Raw genomic sequence first — 25,975 nt, 5'->3', positions numbered from 1 at the left:
TAGAACAAAGAAAAAAATCTCAGCTTTTAAGGTCTGATGGACTTACTGGGCCTTTCTTGAAAGAAGAGTCATGGTGAAAATTAAGAAGGTTGTATTTTAACTCAGTATTACACACTGGAGTTGTACAAGCTACTGGAGCAGAGGTTCAGAATTAGTGATACCAGTGCAGGATTGCCACTAATTCAAATGGGTGTGAAGTGTCCTCACGACATTGCCAATTGCTAATCCAAACCATTAGCTAATTATCCCAAAATATCCTATATTAATTCACAGATGGGAGACTTAACTACTGAAGAAACAACAATGAATGTGCTATGTGATGCAAAGATAGTTGCCATCTGTAAGATTTAATGGTAAAATTTCCCTTTTTGAAGGCAGTGGGTCTTTGCCACTCATTGCAGTAGGGTTTGAACGTCACAATCAGTAAACTTACAGTTCTTGTTAGTATGTATTGCCTTTTGACGTGTACCACTGTTGTCCACTGGCAGTGTGTATGTGGTGAAATGCTCTGGTGAAGGGGAGATGAAACATTTTCTAGCATTTTTTCTAAAAGTAAGTGAAAGAACTAAACCAGATCCAAAGCAATTCATAGAAAATCATTCAAAGATATATAAAACAAGTTTTAAAACTCTGATTTTTGTATTGGTTTGCTAAGCCGTTTGGCCAAGGCATCTTTTGCTGCATGAAAACACAAAGGTTTAGACTGCTTAATAGTCTTCCTGATCACCCCACTCGACTGCTGGATCATCATCCATTCGTAGAATAAGATAAGAGAGAAGCTGAAAGAGATTCTGCCACAACAGTAAAGAGACAAAAAAGGAGAGGTCGCTTACATCTATCTCACAGCGGTCTCCAGCATAGTTCACATCACAGAGACAGTGAAACTTGTTGAGAAGGTTCTGGCAGAGGCCTCCGTTCAGACACGGGTCAGAGCTGCACTCATCAATGTCCTTTTCACACCTAGAGTAAAGATTGCAAACAGTGAGCATCTGAAATCACAAATCAAATGTACTGGATAAGTACATTTTTAATTCAGAAGCTTTAGGGGCAAGGAAGAGGAGGATGATCTATTTGAAATCTGTGACATATATCCATGCGTTTATGATTTTACTAACTACCTGATTAGCCACACTCAAATCCTGAGCTTCCTGTATTATTTTCAAGCACAGACAGCTAAGCCAGAAATTTCATTTCTGTAAAGCATTTTATGGTTAATGGTGCTTATCCAGGTGAAATGAAAGTTTGTGTGTGACTTTAGACCTAGATCTGACACAAGCCCTGCTTACAGCTTGCTTATCCAGTGTGTTTGTTCTGGGAACATGAGGGCGCATTTTCCTTCTCAGTAGTCTGGATGTAAGTCAAACAAATGCATGGGTTTTTTTCCCAGCTGACTGCTCCTGGGAATATTCACCTGCCATTTCTCTTCCTCATTTTTTTCTCCTCAATTCAAAATGCCAGTAGACCCCAGCAGAATCTCCTACCCGGTCTCTCTGAAATCACGCCCAAGAATAGTAAGAACAGTGCAGAGCAGGGTTTCACCAGCTTAAGTGTGTATCATTGCATGGTTTTGAGTTAATTCTGATGATAAAGGAAATTTGAGTTCTCATAATTTCTCAAGGCCACCAATCAAATATTAATAAGGAATTTGTGAGATGATTGTCTGAAAACTAGTCGTGATCTGGTTATTTTCTGCTCTGATAATGTTCCCTTTTAATTCTCTGCTCCTTTTTTTTTTTTTGAATAATAGTAACAGTTATTCCTAATTTTTCCAGATAAAAAAGCAGGTTTAATCTTGAGGAAGAATGTGAGATTCTCCTTCTGAATTACAAGGAATTGCTTTCTCCAGTCACATTCACAACCGTGCAATACACTTTCAGTGGTGCATTAGAGAAGAGCAGTTCTTTATACTAAAAACTTTTATATAATTTTTTTATTAAAATCTAAAATCACTTCAACAGTTTTCCGTCAATGGTAAATTGTATTCATGCAATTCAAAAAGCTAAATTAAAGTACTTTTCCAATGTATAAAAAATTTGATACCTCTTTTTATGAGCAGTAACCTTTCCATATTTCCCTTTCCATCTGTTACTAAGCTCATTGAACTTTTTTTGTGATCCTAATTCATTGACATAGAAAGATATAGTTTTCTCTATACTGTGCATCAATGGCTTTCTGGGGGATGAAATATTGTCTTGAAGGAAAATGCCTATTTTATCAATCTGATACATAAATATACAAAGGATTTGGGGTTTAGTTTTCTTATTAACTGGTATATTTGACTTTGTTTTGAAAAAAAGGAGTGAAATTTTCATGTTTGATATACTATGATCTGTAAGCACAGAAGTACTACTGGTACATGGTTTGACAGCCTGGAGGAAAAAAAGGATAAATAGTCAATTTTAGACACTGGAGAAGAATGCCTTTCTGCAATAGTCAGTTAAAGCACAGCATGCTCGGTACAAAGCTGCCATTCAATATGAGAATCATGGGAACCATAAATTGGAGAATATTGCCAGCCAGTGGCATGGATATAAGGAAGGCTCATTCCCAAAGCTGTAATTAGGAAGTTGCCTGGCAGGGAAAAGAAGGACAAAGTACTTTCTTTCTACCTCGTAGTCCCAAGAAGCATACACACCAGAGAAGGGTCTAAGAATATGCTTCTACTTTTTTATGTTTTATTTGCTTTGATTTTTCCACCTTTTTTTTTTTTTTAAGATTTTGAGGTGGTGAGTTAAGTGGTGCAATGCATTTTGACATGCCAACTGCACTGTGCATTGAGTGGGAATTTTCATTTCATTTATCTTTTATAGCTTACTGTGCCGTTCCTACAAAATCAGTGTGTTTGGGGGAGAATGAAAACCTTTTGTTGAAAAGTTTGTGTTTGCAGAGCCAGCTTTGCTTGGTCCTGTTGAACTTTTGGATTTTATACTCCAATGTAATGCTGATTTCACTAAAAGCACATGTGGTATTTCCTTTCTCACTATCCAAGAAGGTCCCCTTACCTGTTCAAACTATATTGTTAATAGGACAGTGTCTTCATAGAATCATAGAATCATAGAATAGTTAGGGTTGGAAGGGACCTTAAGATCATCTAGAGCCATGGGCAGGGACACCTCACACTAAACCATCTCACCCAAGGCTCTGTCCAACCTGGCCTTGAACACTGCCAGGAATGGAGCATTCACAGCCTCCCTGGGCAACCTATTTCAGTGTCTCACCACCCTAACAGTAAAGAACTTCCTTCTTATACTCAATCTAAACCTTCCCCTTTTTAAGGTTTAACCCATTACCCCTTGTCCTATGACTACAGTCCTTAATGAAGAGTCCCTTCCCAGCATCCCTATAGCCCCCCTTCAGATACTGGAAGGTTGCAATGAGGTCTCCACGCAGCCTTCTCTTCTCCAGGCTGAACAGCCCCAACTTCCTCAGCCTGTCTTCATACGGGAGGTGCTCCAGTCCCCTGATCATCCTCGTGGCCCTCCTCTGGACTTGTTCCAACAGTTCCATGTCCTTTTTATGTTGAGGACACCAGAACTGCACACAATACTCCAGGTGAGGTCTCACAAGAGCAGAGTAGAGGGGCAGGATCACCTCCTTCGACCTGCTGGTCACGCTCCTTTTGATGCAGCCCAGGATACAGTTGGCTTTCTGAGCTGTGAGCGCACACTGAATCTGGCTCATCTTCCTGTGTTTCTACAGCACCTGAGGCTGTCAGGCCTCCCTGCTTTAGGGCTGATCGTAGAATGTTATCAAATGGTAAGTGTGAATTGCGACAATATGCTACAAGATACAAATTTCACTGTGAGGAATATCCCTCTGTCTCAGACTAAACTGTAATATGTAAAAAGTATTTATTCTCAATATAATAATTCTGTTTTCATAATTCAGTGTTGAGTAAGAAAGTAATAAGCTTTAATATGACCAGGTATTTCTTCTCATACAACCCTTGTGAAAGAATATATTCACAACATGTATATGTGAAAAAGAAACAGCTTTGCATATTTGTGTGTCAGTGTATTGTATCTGATTTTTATCTGTGAGCAAGGTATGTGTCCCCACCTATGGAAAGATAACATTCTAGCTTGTCACAAACAAGCATTGGCATGAATTGTCACAAACAGAATTGGCATGGAAGTCAAAAAACACACGTTTTTAACGGAAGCAACCGTAAGATGTTGCCTAAGAAATAGTATCAGTAACTGGAGTTAGTGGTGCTGTGTTGGATTGATTCTTGCTGCATTGATTTGTCTTTTTTTTCTAAGTAAGACCCTCAAAGTCATTTAAGCAAGGAACTGCTGAATTAAACAACTGATTTGTCTGTATTTCTGCAGGAGATCAAAACCTCCATGGCCATTACCCTCTGGACCCATCTGGAACAGCTTTTGGAAGAATTGCTCCAAAGAGACCTGCTGAGCATCTCACCGTTCTCCAGCAAATCCTGGCAGGCACACACAGGTCAACTCGCCACTGAGATCAGTGCAGTTGCCGTAGTTGAAACATGTGAGGTTTCTCTCTTCGTTCCCACAAACTGTATATGGTAATCTTCTGTATCTAGGTAAGTAAAATGGCAATGGCAGTTATTTGCACTTTCCTCATTTCTGTGTATCTTGTGCTCTCTCAGCTTTTCACTTGACTCTAGTCCAATTCTTTGGTGGAAAATATTTAGATCTACCTTATAAATTTGTTATTTAAGTGCAGAATCTAGTTCTGTTAGTCTCCAAATAGAGGGAGCAGTGCTCCTGCTGGCAAGTACTATTCAATACCAATGGGAAAGGCAGTATGTTTTACCTGTATATGAACACAAAGTTTCAGGGGATGCACATTCTCAGTGCCTCCTTGTGTGTCCTCTTGGAAAGGAAATGTCACATCTGTGAGCATTGACACACCTGGAGCCTGGGGTACTCAGAGTGCTCACAGCCAGTGGTAGGCAGCAACTGAACCAGGGAAGCAATGCTGTTACTGGTTGAGGTATTGACCAAAGGAAAGACAGCAGGAATGGAGGTTTAAAACTCACAAAACCCTCTTTGCTTAACTTTAATTTGTTGAATTTGGTTTTCCTTTTCCAAATATTTACTGGCAACCTAATGATTCTTTTCTAGAAAAAAAAGGGTAACACTCTACCCACATTACGGGCATGCCTCTGTGTGAGAAGTGGACAGCTTAGAGTACTTCAAAAGACAGAATTAGCATACAAGATAGAGCATATCAAGCCAATATAAGGTATCTTCAAATCTCAGGATGTCTTCACTACCCCAAAAAAAAGTGAAAAAACAAAAATTGACAATTGCGTAATTATAGCCTAAAAGAATGTGGTTGGGCAGCATGAAAACAATTGTCTGTTTGCATCCATGAAGCTGCATCAGACTGGGTTTGTTAGAGTCCTTTGGAGGAAGGAGAAGGGGTTTTCCTTCTCTGAGAACAACAGGACATGCTCAGAAGGGAGATGTTTATGGTGTGCAGAGAAGGGCAATTAAAGAAGAGGCAGATCACGGAACAGCTGCAGCCTTTACAGACTTGTGTCTGAGAAGATTAGGAAACAGACATATGAGGAGTCTCAGAAGTGATGTCAATAGTGGGCTTTGTGGTGTCTGCAGTCACCAGCACTGCTGGGCTGGGAGAGCAAGCTTGGAGGAAAAGACCCACCTAACAAAGATACAGTGGGTGGAGAGAAAAACTTCTCTACAAGCCATTGTCATTTTTTTTTACCCACCAACTCCGAATTTCTCTACTTACAGTTCTAGAGATCTATTACTGTAATATAGTTTAGAGATTCAAAACCCTTAAAATCTTCATTTCTAAGAAAGATGGGACACATGTTTCTGAGCTCTGGTAGACTTGTAATCCTGTCATCAGAGTCTGTAGAACCCAGGCTGGCAGCAGAGCTGGGCAGCAGAGCTGTGCCTTGTTTCTTGTCTCCTTGCCTCATCGGTGTCTGCCTGAGCTGCCAGCTCTCCACTGCCTCAGCCCACACCTAATTGATCTGTACAGCTTTCTGTACTGCAGACTCTTTATATGTTAATTCTGCAGCCATGATTAATATATAGAGATGCGTAACATCTGTGTTTAAAATGGAGACATCAGTGATGCAATTACCCTTCAGAAGAGACCTGGCAAAATCATGCGGATGTGCTTTGTTTATAGTACCTGCAAAATTTTCCTGTGAAGTTACCAGCACACAGGCAAGAATATCCATTAATCCCATCGATGCAAGTGGCCCCATTTGCACACTGGTGGCCACGGCAGTTGTCTATGTCTTCTTCACAATTCACCCCTGTGTAACCAGGTTCACAACTGCACTCATAGGAGGAGACCCCGTCAGTGCAGTTTCCATGAATGCAGGGGTTTGAAGAGCATTCATCTATGTTGACTTCGCAATGAGTGCCAGTCCATCCTTTTGAACATATGCAGCGGTAGGAAGTATAGAACTCTTCACATATCCCCTCATGCATACAGGGATTTGAGCTGCAGACATCTACTTGCAAACAGCCAGTAAGCGCAGGATTTGCGGATATTTTGAGAAATTGCTCCTCTTGAGGTTTTTTTGTAGGGATGTCAGCATTTTCGAAGTATGAGAGATAAATGCCACTGATTTCTATGGTGCTCATACATCCTCGCAGCCCATCCAGACTGTCAAAAGCCTTGTCAGCCACATAGATGTCTGTCTCTTCTCTCAAAAAGTTGAGGCTTCCTGCAGCAGTTGTACTAGTTGCAGTGTCTTTCTTGTTGTCTATATCAATGTGCCATCTAGAGAACTGGGACAGGGGCTCTACCATAGAGACCACCACTTGATGCCATTTCCCATCACTCACAGGCAGCGAACTAGCAAGGGTCAGCTTATAAAAGCTGTTGCCGCTTTGCAATTGAAAGAGTAATTTGGAGTTGCGGATGCTGATGGTAACAAACTCTGGCTCCTTCTCTGCAAACAGCAGTATCACATCAGTGTCCCTAGTTCGAAAGCCAAATACGATACTGGTGAGGTCTCTGCTGATTTTCCCATTGCTTCTGTAAAATATCGCACTGCTTCGGCCACTGAACACTGCATTAGCAAGACCTGTGCAAAGATAATAATTGAGAAATCAGGCCAGCTTTAAACCTATATATGTGGAACAGTATCTCTTCAATGCCCCATGTTCCCTGACTTATAAGTCCTTTCAGGTTTGCTGAAAAGCAATCAAATTCCACAAGTGTATCAGTTTATCCTTGTCTGCCCCTTATGGCTATAGAAATTACAGAGCAGTGCAAGCTATACTGACATCAAAAGTGTGCTGCTTTGCATCATCTCAAGTTGTATTCTAAAGGTATAATTCTACATTAGTATTACCTTTATTTTTCTTTATTAGACAAAGAGAAGGAGATGATCATAACTGCATGCATCTCACAGCTGAGGCTGGGAGGGTATTTCAAAACAAGAAATGTCATTTTGGGTTTGTTCCCTAGTTTTGTACAGCAAGTTATTGCCCATGACAGGCCTGAATGGGGTGAACCTTTGTTCTCAATTTCTGTTTTCTTAGGTAAAGCATTAAAAAGGTTTTAAAAAAGTGTTTGATTAGATCCCAATTTACTCTCACTGGTGATGAATTTAATTGAAGTCAGTTGACAAAAAGTCCCTTTAAAATCAATGTAAGAAGAGTCGTGCTTGTCACATTTAAAACCAGCTTCTCCTGCTGCGTGTGTACTGCCAGAGCTCTGCTGATGGAACAGAGCCTGGGCTGGCTGGGCTGGGAGGGCAGCAGAGTACTCAGCTTGCACTGCTGTGAGTGAAAATTGATGGGTAACATTGTGGCAGTTTTATGGATGTCTTCACAAAGGTATTTGACATCTTTCATTAGCATGGTTTCTACTAAAATGCACTAACTCGCTGGGCTGTAAATTTGCACATTCTGAGATTTACGAGGATTATCGATAAGGAGGAGGGACAGGAAGGAATGTCTTCTGTCCATTCTTCAGACAAATTTAGCTTTGTAAGATACTAGCACTGAGATAAGGTGGGTTTCTGATCTATCTGTGGGCTCAGAGATAGATCAGATGTAAATCTGGATGAAAAGAACCCCTGGGAATCACAGTAAGAAATTATTAACTGTATATCCTGATGCTGAGGCAGCAGAGGTGTAACCACACTGCCTTGTGCATCAAATGTGTGTCTTTCTCATAGCAAAAGTTTCCTCAGAGGAAACCCCACTAAAAACGAAAGTCAGAACTTTTATTTCTGATCTGTTTAATGTCTCAGAAAGCTGAGAGTTTCAAGCTCATAATTCTAAAATATTCCTATAGAACTCATTACTAAATCCTGAGTGCAGCAAGCTGTCTGGGTGTGCTTCTACTCTCAGTTGTGACACTGGGAATACAGATTTGCTATCAGTTACTGTTCCACACATCCGCTTCCTGTATTCACCTTTCTCTTATTTCTGGAGGGTGTGTTTTCCTACTGGGCTTGCTAATCATAGCCATCTAGGTTCAACTAGAGCCACAAGTGTCTGAAAAACAGCTCTTTCTCTGCCTTAATTTAAAACGGTACCCAGAGCATAACACAGCAGGCTGGCAGAGAAGTCACTGGCCAGCAAATCTCCTTGTTTTTTCATTACCCTGTGCTGTACAACAAGTCTATACTGTAGCTAAGAAAACAACTAGTTAAAAATACAGCTCTGTAGGGCAGTTCTTTTTGAATATTTATTAGGGAAACTCCCTACTATTGCCACATAAACCAGCACAAAAATCGAAACGTGATCTAACTGTACATTACCTTGATTTTAGCAAAAGGAAAAGGTTCAGATACTTTTCACTTTGCTGTATGTGCGTGTTTATGTTCTACTGTAACAGGCAATAGTAAAGTTTATGAGAGAACTTATTTGGATATTAGCATTAAAGCCATCTATTAGAGAAGGTGCAATTATTTTAATTTCAGTTATAAATTTTAACAAGTGGTGCAATGCTGATGCTAACAATCTCAACAAAAATAGCACCCTATTGGTCTGTCAGCAAATTGTCTATGATAGAAAGCTTTTGTTGACCAACCTTCTCATTCCTAAGAGTCAGGCATTCTAACAGCTTCCACCAGACTGTGTGTGTATTTATCTTCTTCACAGCATCGTTAGGGCTCTCTTTGATAGCAAAAAGAAAAAATATTGCTTCAAAATTCTTACTTGCTTTTTAAATTCCACTCCAGGGTGGGAAGGAGAAGGAAAGTGGAAAAAGAAAGAGAAATGCAGGGTGGCTAATGTTCTTAAAGACAGCTAATGGCCATCAATTTTTACATGGTGTGCAGGTGCTTCTTAGGAAGTTACTAGTTGAATAACTGTTGGTATTATATCTTCCTTCAAAGATATTTAACATTTAAGAAAATCAAATGATGCAATGTATGTCATATAGCTTATCTTTTCAGAATGATGGACAACATTCTAAGGTTAATCCAACACTGAATATCCTCTTATCTCTTTACAGTGAAAATATGAGCGGTACACTTACACTCTGGCAACATATTGATCTATTGTACAACCTCGACAAGCTGTGCTGAATAAGTCAAAAGCAAAGGTCTTGTAAACATCAGTGTCTGTGTCAGGGGGTCTGGTTGAAAATTCTGTATTTGGTAGGGCAGACTCTTCCTGTTAATGTTACTTAGAATAGACATAATTATTATTTTCATACAGAAATAACATTTGAATGAATGAACCTTAAAGGCAATGAATTTTGAGTTTAAGGAAATGATGATGAAAATGTCTATAGTTTCTAATCTCCAAAGTTTACAGGAATAACTGAAATGTACCTACATTCAAATCCCTGGGGTACCAGCTGGCATTGTGCTTCATGAGGACAGGACCCAAGCTCACACCACTTAACTTCCTCGCATGCCTTCCCCACTGTGTAAGGGGGGCACGTGCAAGTAAAGTCATCCCAGATTGAATAGCACACACCACCGTTGTGGCAAGGGTTGGACTATGGGGAAAGAGAAGAGACAACCTAAGTGTCAATAAAAGCTGGTGGACTGAACTCTAAGGTTGAGGGACTGTTTGGCAAAAGAGAGGATTCTGGTTATTTCAGACAGAAAGTGACAAAGACCAGCACTATGACAGCACAGCATGTTCAATTGGTGAAAATGGTATTTCAACCTTAAAATATTTTAATTCTCCCCTATGCAAATACATTCTGCTGCTGATAGTCATCATATGTATCATAACTTAACAAAATCTGCTCTTTCTAGCATTTCTATATACTTCCCTAAGAAGTCATTATCCTCAAATAATGTATGGGAATGTACAAAGGATTAAAGGGAATCCCCCATTTTAAACATGTGAAAGTGCTCTGAAACATGTAATTCTTACCTTGCAGAGGTTGTCAGTAGTGCAGCCTTGGGTGACATTGATAAGAGTTCGATTGGTAGCAGAATTCAGTGGATTGGTGATGGGGAAGAATTCCAGTGGCTGGTTATTCACTCTTGCATCTTGGATGCAGCCTTTGAAATACCTGCCATTTTCATCAGTTTCTTTGTTATCTGGTAGGCCTCCAATGTAAAGAATATCCTTACTTTGGATGGTTAGGAGTGGAGTAGAAATAAAGCCTAGGTATTGAGAGGACTGGAACAATTCTACCTTATTGGGTTCTATTTTTAATGTTATTAAGTAAAAGTTTCCATCATTCATAGAGTGTTTCCCGAATAACTTAGTGGAATTTAGAACTAGTACTGTGAGTTTCCCACCTTCTAAGTAGACTCTTATGTAGAGGTAAGTACTGTTTCTCAAAGCCAGTAACAAGCCAGAAGATTTGCGTGTTCGGACAAACATTGATACGTTCAACTTTTCATTCTGAGTGGCATCCTGAGTGGCATCAAGAGGAAAAGCAGCATAGCCAGAGGAGTCTTCAGATCCAAACCGGCCTGGAATGTACTCTTGAGGTTAGAGATATGGGAAAAGATTAAAAAAAAAGAGAGAAGGTAGAAAAATGAAATTGTTAGGGCTAAATGACAAGAAAGCCAATGATCAAACAGCTACTTGATAGTATTTACGTATGGTACTAAGATGTGCTGTTATTTATGGGTGAATAAAGACTTGATCCAGCTGTAAATAGCTTCTATTTCAAAATTCCTCTTGGCTTCCATGGCTGTAGCATTAAGCCCCAGTACAGGACCAGATGTTATGTTATTGGGCATATTTTTCCCCTTTATCATGCTCTGTGTAATGCTGTGTTTTCAAATGGCTAAACAAGGACAGATTTCTACAGTTTCCTGAGTTGATCCTCAGAAAGATCATTTTGAAAAGAACCTAGCTGCTTTGATCCTGTGGTGACCATGGAAGTTAATGTAATTCTGGAACTTTGTGCTATCTTTTGCACTGATTTCAATCATAGAAATAGCCCAAAGCTTCTCAGCAAAACTTTCATGTGTGAAACCTCCAAATAGGGCACCTATTTGGTGCTGCATAGGCTCCCCAGTTCTCTAACAGACTTTCTGTTGCTGGGGCTCAACACGTGCTTGCATACATTAGCTTGTATCTAGCTGTGAATCCTGCTCAGTCCTATGAGTGCTCATCATGCTGTGGTGTTGAGGGGGAAAAATGATCCAGGATTGAGTAAGCTTTATTTTTTTTCTCTCTTTTTGTGCTTATCAATTAAAATGATTAAACCAAAACCATCTGTCTCTCTCCCTTGCTCTTTATTTTCAGTAATGATTTTCAGACTTGTAAGGATACAAAATATGTAGCCAAACCCGTATTTTATTCTGATGAATCATCTCGTTAAAAGCACAACAAAGTGTTTCTATTTTTACACTTTAAGTTTCGTGATCTTGTCCTCAACATTACAGACTTCCTGCCTAAACACTTTCAAAAGCTATTTTTAATGTCTCAAATTCATAGAAAGAATAATCCAAACTTTTTCTTAAATGCTCACACAGCTAAAGAGTCAACCTCTATTGTGCAGTAAAACTCATAGAGCGAGACCTCATAGGCCAAGTTTCTGCCTGCAGCACTGCTCTTTTTATGACTACATTAAAAAACCCAGTGAAAATAAGGGACTGACTGTGAAGCCCCAACAGACCCTTAATAACCATACTGCACTACTATGCGGCGTGGTAATATTATTTAGCAACAAGAATAGATCCCTTACTTGTTCCTAAACAGACAATTTCTTAAATACATTAAATATGAAACATTCTAATTCTATGAATAAGACTACCTATATATCTACATCTTCTTGTTAAAACTCTGGTATGTAGAAACATTTATTGGTTGAAATGAGTGTTTTGAGGCAATAAATCTCAGAGAAGTTTTATCTTCTCTGTAGGGTGTACTAGAGACCAAGACGTTTTTCTATGAGTGTAAAAAGAAAATTTCTGCTGGAATGAAGATTACACATTTGCAGTATTAGAAGGAAGCATTAATCTTCAAAAGGTATTTCATGTTTACAATGACTTTGTTACAGTTCTATTTATAAAAATACATATATATATATATATATATACACATCATCATTCTGATCTTCTCTTTGATGAGATGGCTAGCATCACCTTGGTCAATATTAACCTCTTGGGTCACAACATCTGGATGTTGATCAAAATGAGTCAACATCTGTTTGTTATTTTGTATATGTAGAGAAAATATTGCCTCTTGTCAATTAAATACTTGGCAGCAACTTTTCTTCAAAAAGACACTAGTATTTCTTGTGTTATCCTTTACTGCAAGTCCCCCCCAACTCTGCCTTTTAAGAAACCTGCCACGGTCTTTTAAATATGGCATATATCTAGACCCTATGTATCAAAATGGCATGGTGCCATGATTTGCAAGGAATACTGTGGTCAGCAGGAAAAAAAAAAAAAAAGCATGCTTTCTAATCATTCTCAACAGTTCTAATGCCAGTATAAGCCTCTCCTGGCCCTGACTGGTTTTAATTTTGCTTCATGTAAGGAGGCAAACATATTTACCAGATGTTGTCCTATGCTCCAAAGTTGCCTTCCAAATCTTAGGATAAATTACAGCTAGACTTCAAAGAAGTCTGTTACAATTACCTCTCAGACTTTGTCATTTTGCAATAAAACCAAGAAGAAAAACTATTGAAAAGTATTGATAACTATTACAAAATGAAATTGCATTTAAACATTTTGAAATGTATTTCAAGCTACAGCTTTCTGCAGCAATGTATTCAATAAACCCCTAAGGCCAGTCATTCAGATGATGTAAATCAATGTATCTTCACTGGCGACAGAGCAGCCATGCCGATTTACACCAGTTTATGGGTGTATGGATTAGAATGGATCTGTCCATTCTAATCTGACCGTGGCTCTGCTGTTGCACTTTATTTTTTTCAGTCCACTTGGCAAATATGTATACACAAATATATGTAAGTATGCATATTTGTGTGCATGCATGCACTTCTCCTTCCCAAAACATTGCTATGATAGACCATGTGTGCATGGTTAGCAAGGGGGCAGAGAGGGAAGCAGAGGCAAGGATGCTGTGTGCAAGACTTATTCCTGTGCAGTTTTCTTCAACAAAACTGCTTGTTTGAAATCCCTAAAACTTATGCTGGGCAAGTATTGCAGAGTCCACCCCAAAATGCTCCTTAGGGATGATGTACTTACAGCTCCAGAGGGTTTCACACAACAGATGCAGTATAGCAGGGAACTAGGCAGGGACCTCCTGTTGTCCTTCCAATTTGACTCAACCTGCACTTGGAAAGATCATTTGTAGCAGGGAAAATGCTAAGGGCATCTGCAGCTTTTGTATTCCTGCCTGTCACTGCCAAAGATGCTGTTTGCTGAGATGTGCTCTTTCATTTGCTGAGACATGAGCAGGTTTTCCGCTGGTCACCAAGCAGCTATCTGGTAATGGCTGCCTTCGTTAGTGATTCTTCAGAGCTGCCTTGGGAATGGCTGAAAGATGAATGGGCCCTGTTTGCAGTCTCTGAAGCCCTGCCTTCTCCTTGGGCTAATCAGATTAAGTTAATAGTATAATCTCTTTCATTTTTTTTTTAAATTGGAATCTCTCTTTTTTTTAACTTGCAGTGCTTCTGCTTGCCTTTCATTACCTTAAATGAGTTTCTTTATAAAAGCCTAGAGAGCTCAAGGATAAAATTTGCAAAGAATGCTTTGAAAGTAAGACTTAAACTCCAAGTGACTTAGTTGCTTTCTAAATTATACTTGGGGTGCATAACCTATGGCGAACTACAGTTTTCCAGTTCATGCCGCGCTAAGAGCTCTAAGAAGATTTTAAAGCTGGATGAGTGGAATCCACCAGTTTAGCCTGACTTTTTTTGTCAGGCTGAAAAGTAACTAGAAAATACTGAAGGTGTGCTACTACTAACCTCTTGCACTTGCTTACCAGCTGACATCAAGCTCCAGAAATCCTAAGGGTTGTGCTGTTTCGTCACCATGGTAACAGGATCGTTTATAATAACTTTTCCAGTAACCATTAGAACACAAGTGCCCACAGCATTTCCTTACCTGTTGCGCAGCTTGGCCCCGTGTATGGCCGGTAGCAATCGCAATGGTAGCTCAGCCACAGGTTGGTACAGCGTCCCCTGTTCTGACAAGGGTGGGTTTCACACCAGTCCTTTTTAGTACATCCTGTCCCGACATTTAAAGATGATTCAGGTGATACATTCTCTGGTGTAATAACATTCAAGTCTATTTCAATGTCCTGAAGACAGCCTACAAATGAAGGGGCAGAATGTATATTATAGATGTTAAGTAGAGAGTTGCCGCTAATGTTCCCCACTGGTAAGCTGCCCAAAAACGTGCTCTGAAATGCAAGCATCATGTGATCGTTATCTATCACAGCAGACGTTTTACTGAGACACGATTCTACACAAGAGCTGTCAAGCAAATTAAGAGTAATAGCTCTTGCCAAGGTTACCTCCACCGAATGCCATTCTCCATCACTGACATTATGTGAAATATGCAAAAGAGCCTGTGGCTTGTTATTGACTTGCACGGATAAGTGTAAGTAGCCGTTCAGTAACTCCAGCTTTGCAAATGTATTTTTCCCCCCTCGGTAAAACAGAAAAGCTGTAGGTTGCACAGTTTGAAACCTCAGGTTTATATTATAGAAAAATTCCTTTTTAGGGTTCAGGGGATTCTTCAACAAAAGAAAACTGTTTCCATGAAAAGAAAATGTGGTTACAGTTTCACAGTGTATTCCAGTATACCCAGGTGAACATATGCAGCTGAATCCGTGTTGGCCATTTTTTAAATGTGGGATACATATTCCATTGTTTTGGCATTGCTGATCAGTACAGCCATGGAGAACTTCTGTACAATTCCAGCCTCCATAATAAATCCCTTCTTTGTCAGCAGGTGGGCAATGGCAAGTGTAATTTCCAGGGAAATTCTCACAGATTCCACCATTTTGGCAAGGGTTCATGTAACATTCGTTGATATCTTCATCACAGTGAGTACCTGAAGAACAAACAAGGAATTAGACATTTTGAGTTGGATAATTGGAGACCCAAACGGTATTTTTTAATAACATCTGTTTCCTTGAATTATCTTTAATTAAAAGGGAACGCCTTGATAAATGGAAGATTGACTCGCAAGCCTATATTATGTTAAATATAAAAATGCCATTCACATGCCATAGTTTTCTTGTGCACAGTATTATATAAACACAGCTACAGGTTGAGTGGAGAAGAGATTCAGAGCAGCCCTGCGGAGAAGGACTTGGGGGTTTTGGTCAATGAGAAACTTAACATGAGCCAGCTTCACTGTGCTCTCACAGCCCAGAAAGCCAACCGTATCCTGGGCTGCATCAAAAGGAGTGTGACCAGCAGGTCGAAGGAGGTGATCCTGCCCCTCTACTCTGCTTTTGTGAGACCTCACCTGGAGTATTGTGTGCAGTTCTGGTGTCCTCAACATAAAAAGGACATGGAACTGTTGGAACAAATCCAGAGAAGGGCCACGAGGATGATCAGGGGACTGGAGCCCCTCCCGTATGAAGACAGGCTGAGGAAGTTGGGGCTGTTCAGCCTGGAGGAGAGAAGGCTGAGTGGAGACCTCATTGCAACCTTCCAGTGTCTGAAGGGGGGCCTATAGGGATGCTGGGGACTCTTCATTAAGAACTGTAGTTATAGGAGAAGGGGTAACGGGTTAAAACTTAAACGGGGGAGGTTTAGATTGGATATAAGGAAGAAATTCAGTAAGTAAGGGTGGTAAGGCACTGGAATGAGTTGCCCAGGGAAGTTCTGTGTGCTCCATCCCTGGCGGTGTCCAAGGCCAGGTTGGACGAAGCCTTGGGTGGCATGGTTTAGTGTGAGGTGTCCCTGCCCATGGCAGGGGGGTTGGAACTTGATGATCTTAAAGTCCTTTCCAACTCTAATTATTCTATAATCCTATGATCTGTGAGAAACTGTTGGAGGGGTTTGAACCAGTATGTCCCAGCAGAATACTCCTGGTACCATGTATCTACAGTGGAACTTTCTTTACCTTTCCTAGATACAAAATATAAAGCAAGAAAAGGTGAAATGAATATTTTCTCAAATATCTCAGAGCTTGTTGATGAGAACACTTCCATCAGATGTGGGCAATACATACTCATATTTCCTCCTCATCCATATAACACTTGGCCTCTGGTATATTGGGTAAAAGGAGCGCTCCTCATCCCAACTTCACTGTAATTCAATAGGTGTGTCCAAGGTATGTCTCCTGGATCAGACTTCGCAAAGGGAAAAAAATCTGTTCCTCCTGCAAAACTAACCTGTTTATCCCTCTGCACTGTTTTTCATCTATAAAGTGGTAATTATAATACCTTCTCCCTTGAGCAATCAAGTGACCGATACGTATGCAATGGATCAGGGAAAATCTGTTTCTTATCTTCTTTGGAAGCAGTTAAAATACCCAAATACTTTTTTGAAAACTCATGCTAAGTGCAGCTCCTAATATTTCCATTTTCCTTCATAGTTATTCTAGAGAAAATAAGAAGTAATTTGCAGTCAGTTTTCAAACTAATATCATCAGCACAAAGTAGTTAATAGGCATAATTATGCAGTGCATCTACCTTTATATGCAAATTTGCATTGAGCATTTTTACAGCAAAACACAAGCATTTTTCATAGAAAATTACAGAGCAGCATTCAGCCACAATGAATTGCTTCCAATGGTAGATAAACATAGTTACTCAGGCTAATTCCTTGCCTGTTGACTTTATTCAATCACAGTCATAAGTAGACCCACCTTGGAGAGGAGTAAGTTACAGGAGAGCCAGAAGGGAACTGAGAATTGGTTGAGATTTGTTTAGAAGATTAGCTAGAGTGAAGTGGTCATAGCATATATATAAAAGGCTCTCTTTGCAGTAGTGCTCCTCACTTATGAGTTTTCAATTATAGAATACAGTTTTCACTTGAAGCTTCAGATTATCAAACACACTAGTGCTCTCTCCCTGGTCTGGCAGCGAGGTTTTACAGCAGCAGTCTTTCCCTGGTTTCCAGCCAGGCTCATACTTACTGCAGTGTGAGATGTCTATGTATACCATAATACGTAGTGGCATCTGGCAGAAATATGACTCATTGGGACTGACTTTCTGAAACTGAAGTGTACTTCCCAAACCATTACTGACTGGGGGCCAGGATGATGTCTGCTTTGCCCAGTTTGTTTCAATTTCTGTGCTAGTGACTTGCCCTGCTTTTGCTGTTCTAGTATATGAAAAGTGAAGTTACCGCGAGCTGTTTCCTTTTTTGGTCAATGTTTTAGTACATCTCATGCCTGACATTGCTCCCTTCCCTGCCTGGACATTGAGAACAATGTGTCCATAGGTCTTGTATACAACTCAGTCTCACTGGGACAGCTGTAGAAATGCAGGTGTCTTGGGGGTTTTCTGTCAGAGACAACAGTGCAGCGTGGAAGCAGTAGGATGAGGGATGTACTTAGCCTTGTTATAGGGCTATGGAGTGCTCAGAGCATGATTAAGGATTTATAGTCTGGGAGCCCTTGTAAAACCTTTCATAGTTGAAGTCAGCAGAGTGAATGGCTGGATACTTAGTCATTGCATTTTCAGTAATGCATGACAACTCTTGGGTATATTAGTCTGTTATCCCATGGCACCTGCAAGGCATCATCTTTGCCTTGTAGCTTGTGGCCTGGGTCACACCCTGAAATAAAGACTGTCTCTGGAAAGGGTGACATAGATGCATAAATTGAAACCAACTTTACTATAATATTTCGTGTCTGTGTTGTTTTCTACTTTACCAAATTAGATATAAAGTTAATGAAATAATTTCAGGAGAATGCTAAACTTCTTTGGAAATCATATATGTTTTTACTTTTAAATTTAGATAACACATCTGAAAAAAATATGTCAATATATAACAAAGAAATAAAATTAATTTTATGAGGAGGTACACATATTATAAAGGTATTCCTTATTTATGGAAAACAAATAACATTAGTTTTTAAATGCAAAGTGGCTACCATAGAGATGCTTAAGTAATTCAGTGTCTGCGTACAATGCTTATTTATTTAAGTAATTATATTAATAATATGTTGCAAAATAATTCTTTTGCAGGTTTTTGTATATATATACATAAACATGCATATACATACATCTATATGCTTACAACTTCACAAGATTAGCACAAACATAAATATAGGTCACACCAAAAAATGAATAATAAGCCATTTTTTCATGTCAAGAATACATAAATCAGCTGTTCTTACAAGCAGCATTGATATTGCTTGTTATCTGCCAGTTATTATACAAGCAAAGACCACTGTCACTCAAGATAAAAGCACTCTAGATAAAAGGATTAACCAATATTTATAGAACTGTACAAGCAGTTCAAATAGCTCAGGTTGGAGGAGAAGTTTAGAATGTAAGAAAAATAGTCTCTAAAGATGTAAGACATACCAAAAGCAAGCACAGGGGGAACTACTGTTTTCTTTTCAGAGGTTATATGAATTAACTCAGCGAAACATGTTTGTATTTTTAAAGTAAAAGGTAAAGTAAAATCATTCAACCTTTTCTCTTCTAAATATATTACACACCCACCTGAAATTTATCATGTTTTTATAGATAATGATTACTTTTTCCTCCTGTGAAGTTTTATTCAAAACAGAGATGAAACAGCTCCTTTACCTCAGTTTGATAACGCCATGCATGTCTCCTTTTTTAACCTGCACATTATTAATATTGGGTAGCTATTTTCTAGTTAGCCTTTTAATTAAACCGTTTCAAACTTAGCAGCAAAAGTTTCCCGCAGAAGAGGGATGACAAACGCTTCTTTCAATTCTGCTGAATGCCACTAGTTTTCGTTTTGATTAAAAATTACAAAAGTATTATCCAAATTAGACTTTTGATACACCTTTTGGTCAGAAATTTGTTTACAGCCTTCTACCTTTCTAGTTCCTAGACGCGACATAAATATCAGGCAAATACAAACAAGCAGTCTACATAGATACTACATGTTCAGTACATTCTAAAGGCACACATAATTTCACAAAAAGAAAGTATTTACCTGTAAACATTGTCATTAAAATGATGTAAACCTGTATCCTAGTTGCAACCATCTTTTTCCAGAGAAAAAGATCATTTAGCACTTTAGCAGTCCACAAAGTAAGTTTCTGTAAAATTCAAAACAGTTCCCAGTATAACAGCTTCCTTTCCAGGATTAGCTTGCTCCACTTCTGTACCTGCTGATGTAGTCTGATGGTGTATTTTGCCCAAGCCAGATCAACAAGGCTTAAACTAAGACTCATTAAACTGCTTACGCAATGGATATGTATTCTACTTAAATTCTTTTTCAGCATGTTCTGTCCAAGTGTGCTCACACTAAACTTTGATCAGGTTTCACAGAAAGGCATATTTTTAGGATCCTTCAAAACTGATTTGTCACTTTTTGGAGTTTTACAAGGTGCTGGGTTTTTTTAAGACCATATTTTCTTTAATTTTCAAGAGATTTGTTAATCCAGATCAACCCTTTCATACTCACTGTCATTCAGACAAACTGTACATCTCAAAAAACAGATAGAAAAGACCTAATATTATATGTTGTTTCTTTATTTTAGAAAGTATTTCTGTTCCACTTCTCTCATTCTACTTACTGGAAATCTATGACTGCAGATTTTTGAGTGTGCTAGACAGGGGAAAAAAAGATCAACTAAAACATTTTCTTTCTTTGGCTCTTGGACTGGACATTTTGGTTTGGACCTAATTTAACGAGAAGAAAATAGAGCTCAGGAGATCAAACTTCTTATTTCTGTGATAACTTAAGCATCAGACTTTTTAAAAAACATTCATTATATTTTATTTACATGATATAATAATGAATTGCTTTAAGTATTGCTAGAGCAATATCTCTGAGTAATTAGTTAATTATAAGGCAAGAAAGTCTTTCCCCAGGTTGATCTGCGTACGATCTACCCAGCATATGGCAAACTGTGGGTTCAGATCTTTGTTCTGGCAGTTTCCCATTTTAAAATTTCAACAATGGATCATGTAGTTTCTCTCAGCCTGTCCCCAAGAAAATGTTCATGTTGATAAGTTAGTATGCATGTACTTTATTTGTAGTGCTTATCAGACGTCCCATGCTACAGGCTGAGGTTTAATATGCATTTTTTCTTTTGAAAATAAGAAGAAAAAGTTGGAGGTTCTTGGTAATTGTCAGTCTTTTTGCAGAATGACCCTGATAAATGTTCTGAGGTAAGATTATAAACATACAAACTGTCAACAAGTTGGGATAGGCATAGACTATTACAGCTCAGTGAAAACACAGAGTTGACACTGAGACAGAGGAACTTCATACCAGGGTATTTAGCAAACTGGCTGAAGCCATGTCAGAACTGCTAGTGGGTGTTTTGAACCTGTCAAGAACAGGTGGGTTACAGAAGGTGGTAGTTACTCTAAGTACACCAAGGGTTTGAAACTGTCTTTAATACCATTTTTGTGTACAGACCAAGGAGAAAAATATTCATGGAACAGCCACAAAGTGGCGTAACCCTGCCCAGAAAGTAACAGTCAGAGGTTCCCTGTCGAACTGGGAGGCTCTTTTGATTATGGTTTGGGATTGTCCTGCGTTTGCTAAGGTCAGTGTTTTCCTGAAAGATGTGCACGATGTTTACATATTAAGCTGTCTGATAAAACATGCTTAAGTGAAACTTTTGAGTGTGTTAAAGACAAAACTACCTCTATAGGTGAAATTGGAAAAATTATCTGAAAATAATGTATTCAGTTCTGGAAGGACTCATTCAGTTTCTATGGTCTCAGGCTGGAATAACCAGCAATCAGGTGGTGCAATAGTTCCAGTTTACAAAGCCTAGGTCAGCTTTAGCAGGAATACTGCTGGTCACTGAGATCATAGTAAGCAAGTGAAGAAGTTATGGGTTTGACCCACACTGAGAAAGATCCACACTTTAGGAAAACATTTCTAATGATACTAAGGCAACAGTGCCTTGGCACAAGATACCCACTGAGAGCCATAAGGTCTAGATTTGATCCTTAAAAATAGATTAGAGACACAAGTGCAGTGTGACATGAATCAGTTGCTCCTGTCTTGGACACACAGATGACCCAAAGGATACCGGCATGTCTGTCCCTTCCAATTTTTTTTTTCATATTTCTGTTATTTCCTTGACTAAAACAATTGCCAGCAACTGAGCTGTAGATGTGTCATGCTCTACATGCACATATATGTGCCTGTACACGTACAGGTATAAAATGCATGTAGGATTAAACCTTGGAGAAACTCAAACTGTAGCATACCCTTTAGAACACACCTTACGGAAGACAAAGAGTTTGCAATAACGCTTCCTCCTCCTATACTCTACATTTTTAGTGTGTCTGTTTACAGAATCATACCTCAGGCAGAAACAGCTTTTTTCAAGGGGGGTCATTAATCCTGAGGCTGTTGGAAAGATGTGGCAGAGCGTCTATTCTTCAAGACTCCAGGTATTAGCAGACAGTCATGAAAATTCTAAATTTGCCACATCTGTGCTGATAATTGCAAAGAGATAATTACTCTGTGCTGGAAGGAGGAAATGCACGTTCATGAGTGAGTAAGCGCAAGGAAATAAATTGACTATTTCTATGTCATTGTAATTAAAACTAATGCTTCTGGGTGTAAATCAGTTGTCATGGAGGTCAGGAAGGAGATTTTACTCTTTGTGCATCAGTGCAGAGCAAGAGAGAGGTATTTAAATGGATATTTTTTCTCCTATTTTATTTAAGTAAAGGACCAGCTTATACTGGGTATTGAGGTTAATGTGACCAGCGATCTGATCTGGCATGGCAATTTTTGTTGCTGTCTTAGCTGGAAAAGCTCATGTAAAATGAAGGACGGAATATAGGGCAGAGCTGGAACACATGGAAAATTGTTTGCTTTAAAATAGTACGATAGCAAGCATTTACTAACATTGGGCTAATTAGCACATGATACCTTTCTAACAGAACTCTGATTTTGTAAAGTTGTAAGACCTTGCTAGTTATTCCTTTATTGCAGGCAAGTTACTGTTCTGTTATTTTTCCTCTTGCCATTTGAATTGTACGTATAAAGTTAATACTGGCTAGGAAAAAAAGTTAAACCAGAGAGTTGAATGACTTGGCTTAATCATTAAATATGTCACTCTAGCTGAGGGATATGGAATTCATAACGTGCTACATTCAGAATGGCATGCTGTAACTCAATCTTTTTTAATGTTGCTGGCCTGAAGCTTCATAGACCAGTTCAAATTTTCAGGAAAAATTGATTTTTTTAAAGCAGTAAAAAAACCCCAATCCCTTAATCTCTTCAATCATTAAACCTTTTCTGAGAGCAAAAGTACTTGGAAATGTTTTTCCACTTGTTTCACATGTTTTGTCACACCTAAAATCGTTTTCATAAGAAAGAAAGAAAGAAACCCACGTACATGCTGTAGGTGATTAGTTGTTTAGTGAGATCTGGTGTGTTTATTTTATTTTATAAATATTGGAAACAGCCCACAGAGCTAAGCATTGGTTTCAGCTTCTGGGTTGATCAGCCAGCCTTTTTCACAGGCCTGCTCTGCAGACTGTGAGTGCTCCTTTGGCAAACTTGTGTGAGGGGCGCAGCCAGAGGTCAGACACATATAGTCTGTGAATGGCAAGGGGCCATGTCCTGGAAGGGCAGCACGGCAAAACTGTTGCTTGTAGCCTACACCTTCATCCCATATTTTGATTAACACAGCCAGCCATGTGGATCCAATTGTAGGATTAGGGTCTGAATCTGGAGTAAAGAAAAACTTGGTGAAGAAATATGTCCCTGCATGGCACTCATTTTCCTTTCATTTCCCTACTTCTAGAGTCAGCTTTATATATAGTGAAAGAGACAGCTGCTGTTGATGGAGGTAAGAAAGCAAATCAAATGGTGGCAGCCTAGTTTTCCCAGGCAGCATCCTTCTACAGTGGGTTTTCTGGCTGCATGAACTATGCTATGAAATTTAGGTATGGCCACATTGTTGATATGAGCTAAAAAGGGTTGATGAGAGAAGGGAGAGCACAATTACAGGGTATGTCAGATTAAAGTGGATAAAGGTGATTTATGAAGGATACCCTTAAGAAAGAAAAGAAAATAGCAGGGAAGATTTTGGAGATTGAACAGTTGAACAAGTGGAGAAAAATGTGAAAAGGAAAAAGGAAATGGAAATACAGAGATACCCCAAAAGATACTTATGTTGGCATTTGAGACAACATTCTTGTTAGACACACAGGCATCTATGGACAGCAAGAGGAGTGGGTATATATGTGTATGACCAATAATCTACACAGGAAATGTGAGGGATGCTTATAAAGACTACAGATCAGGGATTAGGTCTACACAGAGGTCTGAGGTAAAATTGAAATGGAGCAAGGAGACCACAGGAACAATGACAAAGACAAAAGACTTGGGGGAAAAATAGGAAAAAAAAAAGAAAAAACTCATAGAATTTTTTGCAACTAAATAATGGTAATTGTGTGTGGTGGAGCAGAGGAGTCAATTCACAAAATGTAGAAAATTAAGATAGAGTCACAGAAAAAGGTAGGTGGAAAGGGACCTTCAAAGGTCATCATCTGTTCCAATGCACTCAAAGGGTTGAGACATCTTCCAGACAAGAAATTGGAATAGTGGGTTTCAGAGAATTTGATTTGTTTATACCTGATTATGGACCAGATATTTGCAAGCCAAAGAGAGGTATTTGGTGGTCTGCTTCCAGTACATTTTTGTACTCTGCGTGTGCTAAGTCATAAAAAAAATAAAAGTATATATTATTCAGGACTTTTTCATGTTTTACCTTTTAGAGAACTGTGGCAAGACTGTCAAATTCCAAGCATTAATGATCTGATTTGCATTTTTTGTAGATTTATGAGCTTGTACATACAGATGATGTGTGTGCATTTGAACTCAAGTATATCCAGAGGGATCTTAAAACAACCAATACCTTTGAGTTGCTTAATTAGATCATACAAGGTCATGTTTCATTGACTTGAAAATCTGTTTGGAGCATATGACTCACTTTGGAATTGGAAAACAAATTAATTTTCAGTCCTACAAACACTTAAGGGCTTTAAAACTGTGCTTGCTGTTGATGAGCACATCCATTGAGATATGTATGCTGTGTCTAGCCTCCCCTAAAAGGGATTTTCTACTTTGTCTCTTATTGGCTGCTTCCGATTTGTTTTAACTGAGGTAGGCAAGCAGAGCGACTGTGCTGTCTAGTGTGAAACAGCTACTGCCCTGGAAACCGTGCTTTGAAAAATGGCAGTCATTTGCAAGATTTTCTAATTTTGTTAAAACCAGTGTGAATCTCTGCAACATACAAAAATGACTGTATTTACACAACTTCACTGTCAGTCCATATTGAAACAAACTGAAAAAGCCAGTAAGCTAGAAAATCATAGTTTTAATGGGGCTTATACAGCTTAACTGAGAATTGAGACCCAAAAATAGAAAAATAGAACATACGAATGTGTGAACACACGTAACATGTTTTTGTTGCATGTATTTTGAGCTGTGCGTAGCATAGCTGTATAAATAGCATGAATATGATCTGTATTTATGCTGTGTAAAATTACACTTCTCTATTCCTACAGTATATATTTGTATATAATTTATTATCACTTTAAATACAGGGGGGAAAAAGTCTTCTACCCTGAACTATTCACTTCTACAATGTATTTTTTAAAGCAATTACTCTACCTAGTGTGTGTTTTCTTTCCTGCGCAAATAGCTGTGACTTGCTATAGAGCAGATGTAGCTGCAAAAGACCTTAGACTTTGGACTGTGATCTTTCAGTCCAGTTCTTTATCAATGGGAATGACAGATCTTGCCTCTATTCACTTCAGCAGCAGCATTCATTTCATTCCCTACAATCTAAGTTCTTTTACAGTATGAAAACTCATCTAAACAATGGCTTTGTTTACCTAAGGTGTCATATGTTTAATGCATCTTGAAGCTGGGAAGCATGAGACCCAAACTAGTTTCACTTTGGCTAGGACATATAACGACGCCAATGGCAATGGGATAGCCTGGACTTCAGCTGAGATTGCGTGTGCTTGCTATGGTGTGCTGGATGTCTTATTGGGGGATTTCCTGGGTAAGTTTTAGACAAATAGCTACATTAAATCTATTTTTTATATGTCTTTATGTGCTGCAGTTAACTTCTGTAGCCGTGGAGACATGTTCACAGTCCAGCATTTAAACAGTTTATTTATTACTATAGGTAGTGATTTATCATGTTGTTCTGGCCCCACAAACAGGCCTAATGACAGATTCTGAACTCTCTCTGTTAAGAAAAAACAGTGCCCATAGGACTGACTACAGCCATAATTGTATTGATTATTATGATTTTCTGTAATAATGCCTTGTTTTAACACAGCCAGACTCAAAGAATTACAACAGTGGGAGAGCAATCTGAATCAGTTCCACCAAATCTATTTCTAGCAGTTAATTATTAGCATAAATTAGCTGTCTATACTAGGCTTTTTTTCTTCTCTCTGAGATTGTTTATTGAAAATGCAAAGTTCATTATCAGCCAGAGAAAGAGTGGTTAATCTGGTTCTCCTTACACAATCAGCAG

At 38.9% G+C, this 25,975-nt stretch overlaps 1 protein-coding gene across 3 annotated transcripts in view; it reads right to left on the bottom strand.

Annotated features, from left to right (window-relative positions):
- Window positions 1-25,975, bottom strand: part of CRB1 (crumbs cell polarity complex component 1) — a 102,951-nt gene that overhangs the window by 20,967 nt on the left and 56,009 nt on the right. For all 3 annotated transcript variants that reach the window (XM_061465560.1, XM_061465558.1, XM_061465559.1), the window contains 6 exons: window positions 14,426-15,379; window positions 10,317-10,879; window positions 9,765-9,930; window positions 6,145-7,051; window positions 4,423-4,551; window positions 834-960 (listed from right to left, as the gene is read on the bottom strand). In XM_061465560.1, the coding sequence (XP_061321544.1) occupies window positions 834-960; window positions 4,423-4,551; window positions 6,145-7,051; window positions 9,765-9,930; window positions 10,317-10,879; window positions 14,426-15,379 (2,846 nt within the window). The remainder of the gene's footprint in view (window positions 1-833; window positions 961-4,422; window positions 4,552-6,144; window positions 7,052-9,764; window positions 9,931-10,316; window positions 10,880-14,425; window positions 15,380-25,975) is intronic.

The sequence above is a fragment of the Pezoporus flaviventris genome, unplaced genomic scaffold, assembly GCF_033815535.1.
Source record: "Pezoporus flaviventris isolate CSIRO_AGI_PZ_B2104156 unplaced genomic scaffold, CSIRO_AGI_Pfla_v1 ptg000040l, whole genome shotgun sequence".
In the NCBI taxonomy this organism is placed as follows: Eukaryota; Metazoa; Chordata; class Aves; order Psittaciformes; family Psittacidae; genus Pezoporus; species Pezoporus flaviventris.
This window is presented reverse-complemented; position numbering and strand designations above follow the sequence as displayed.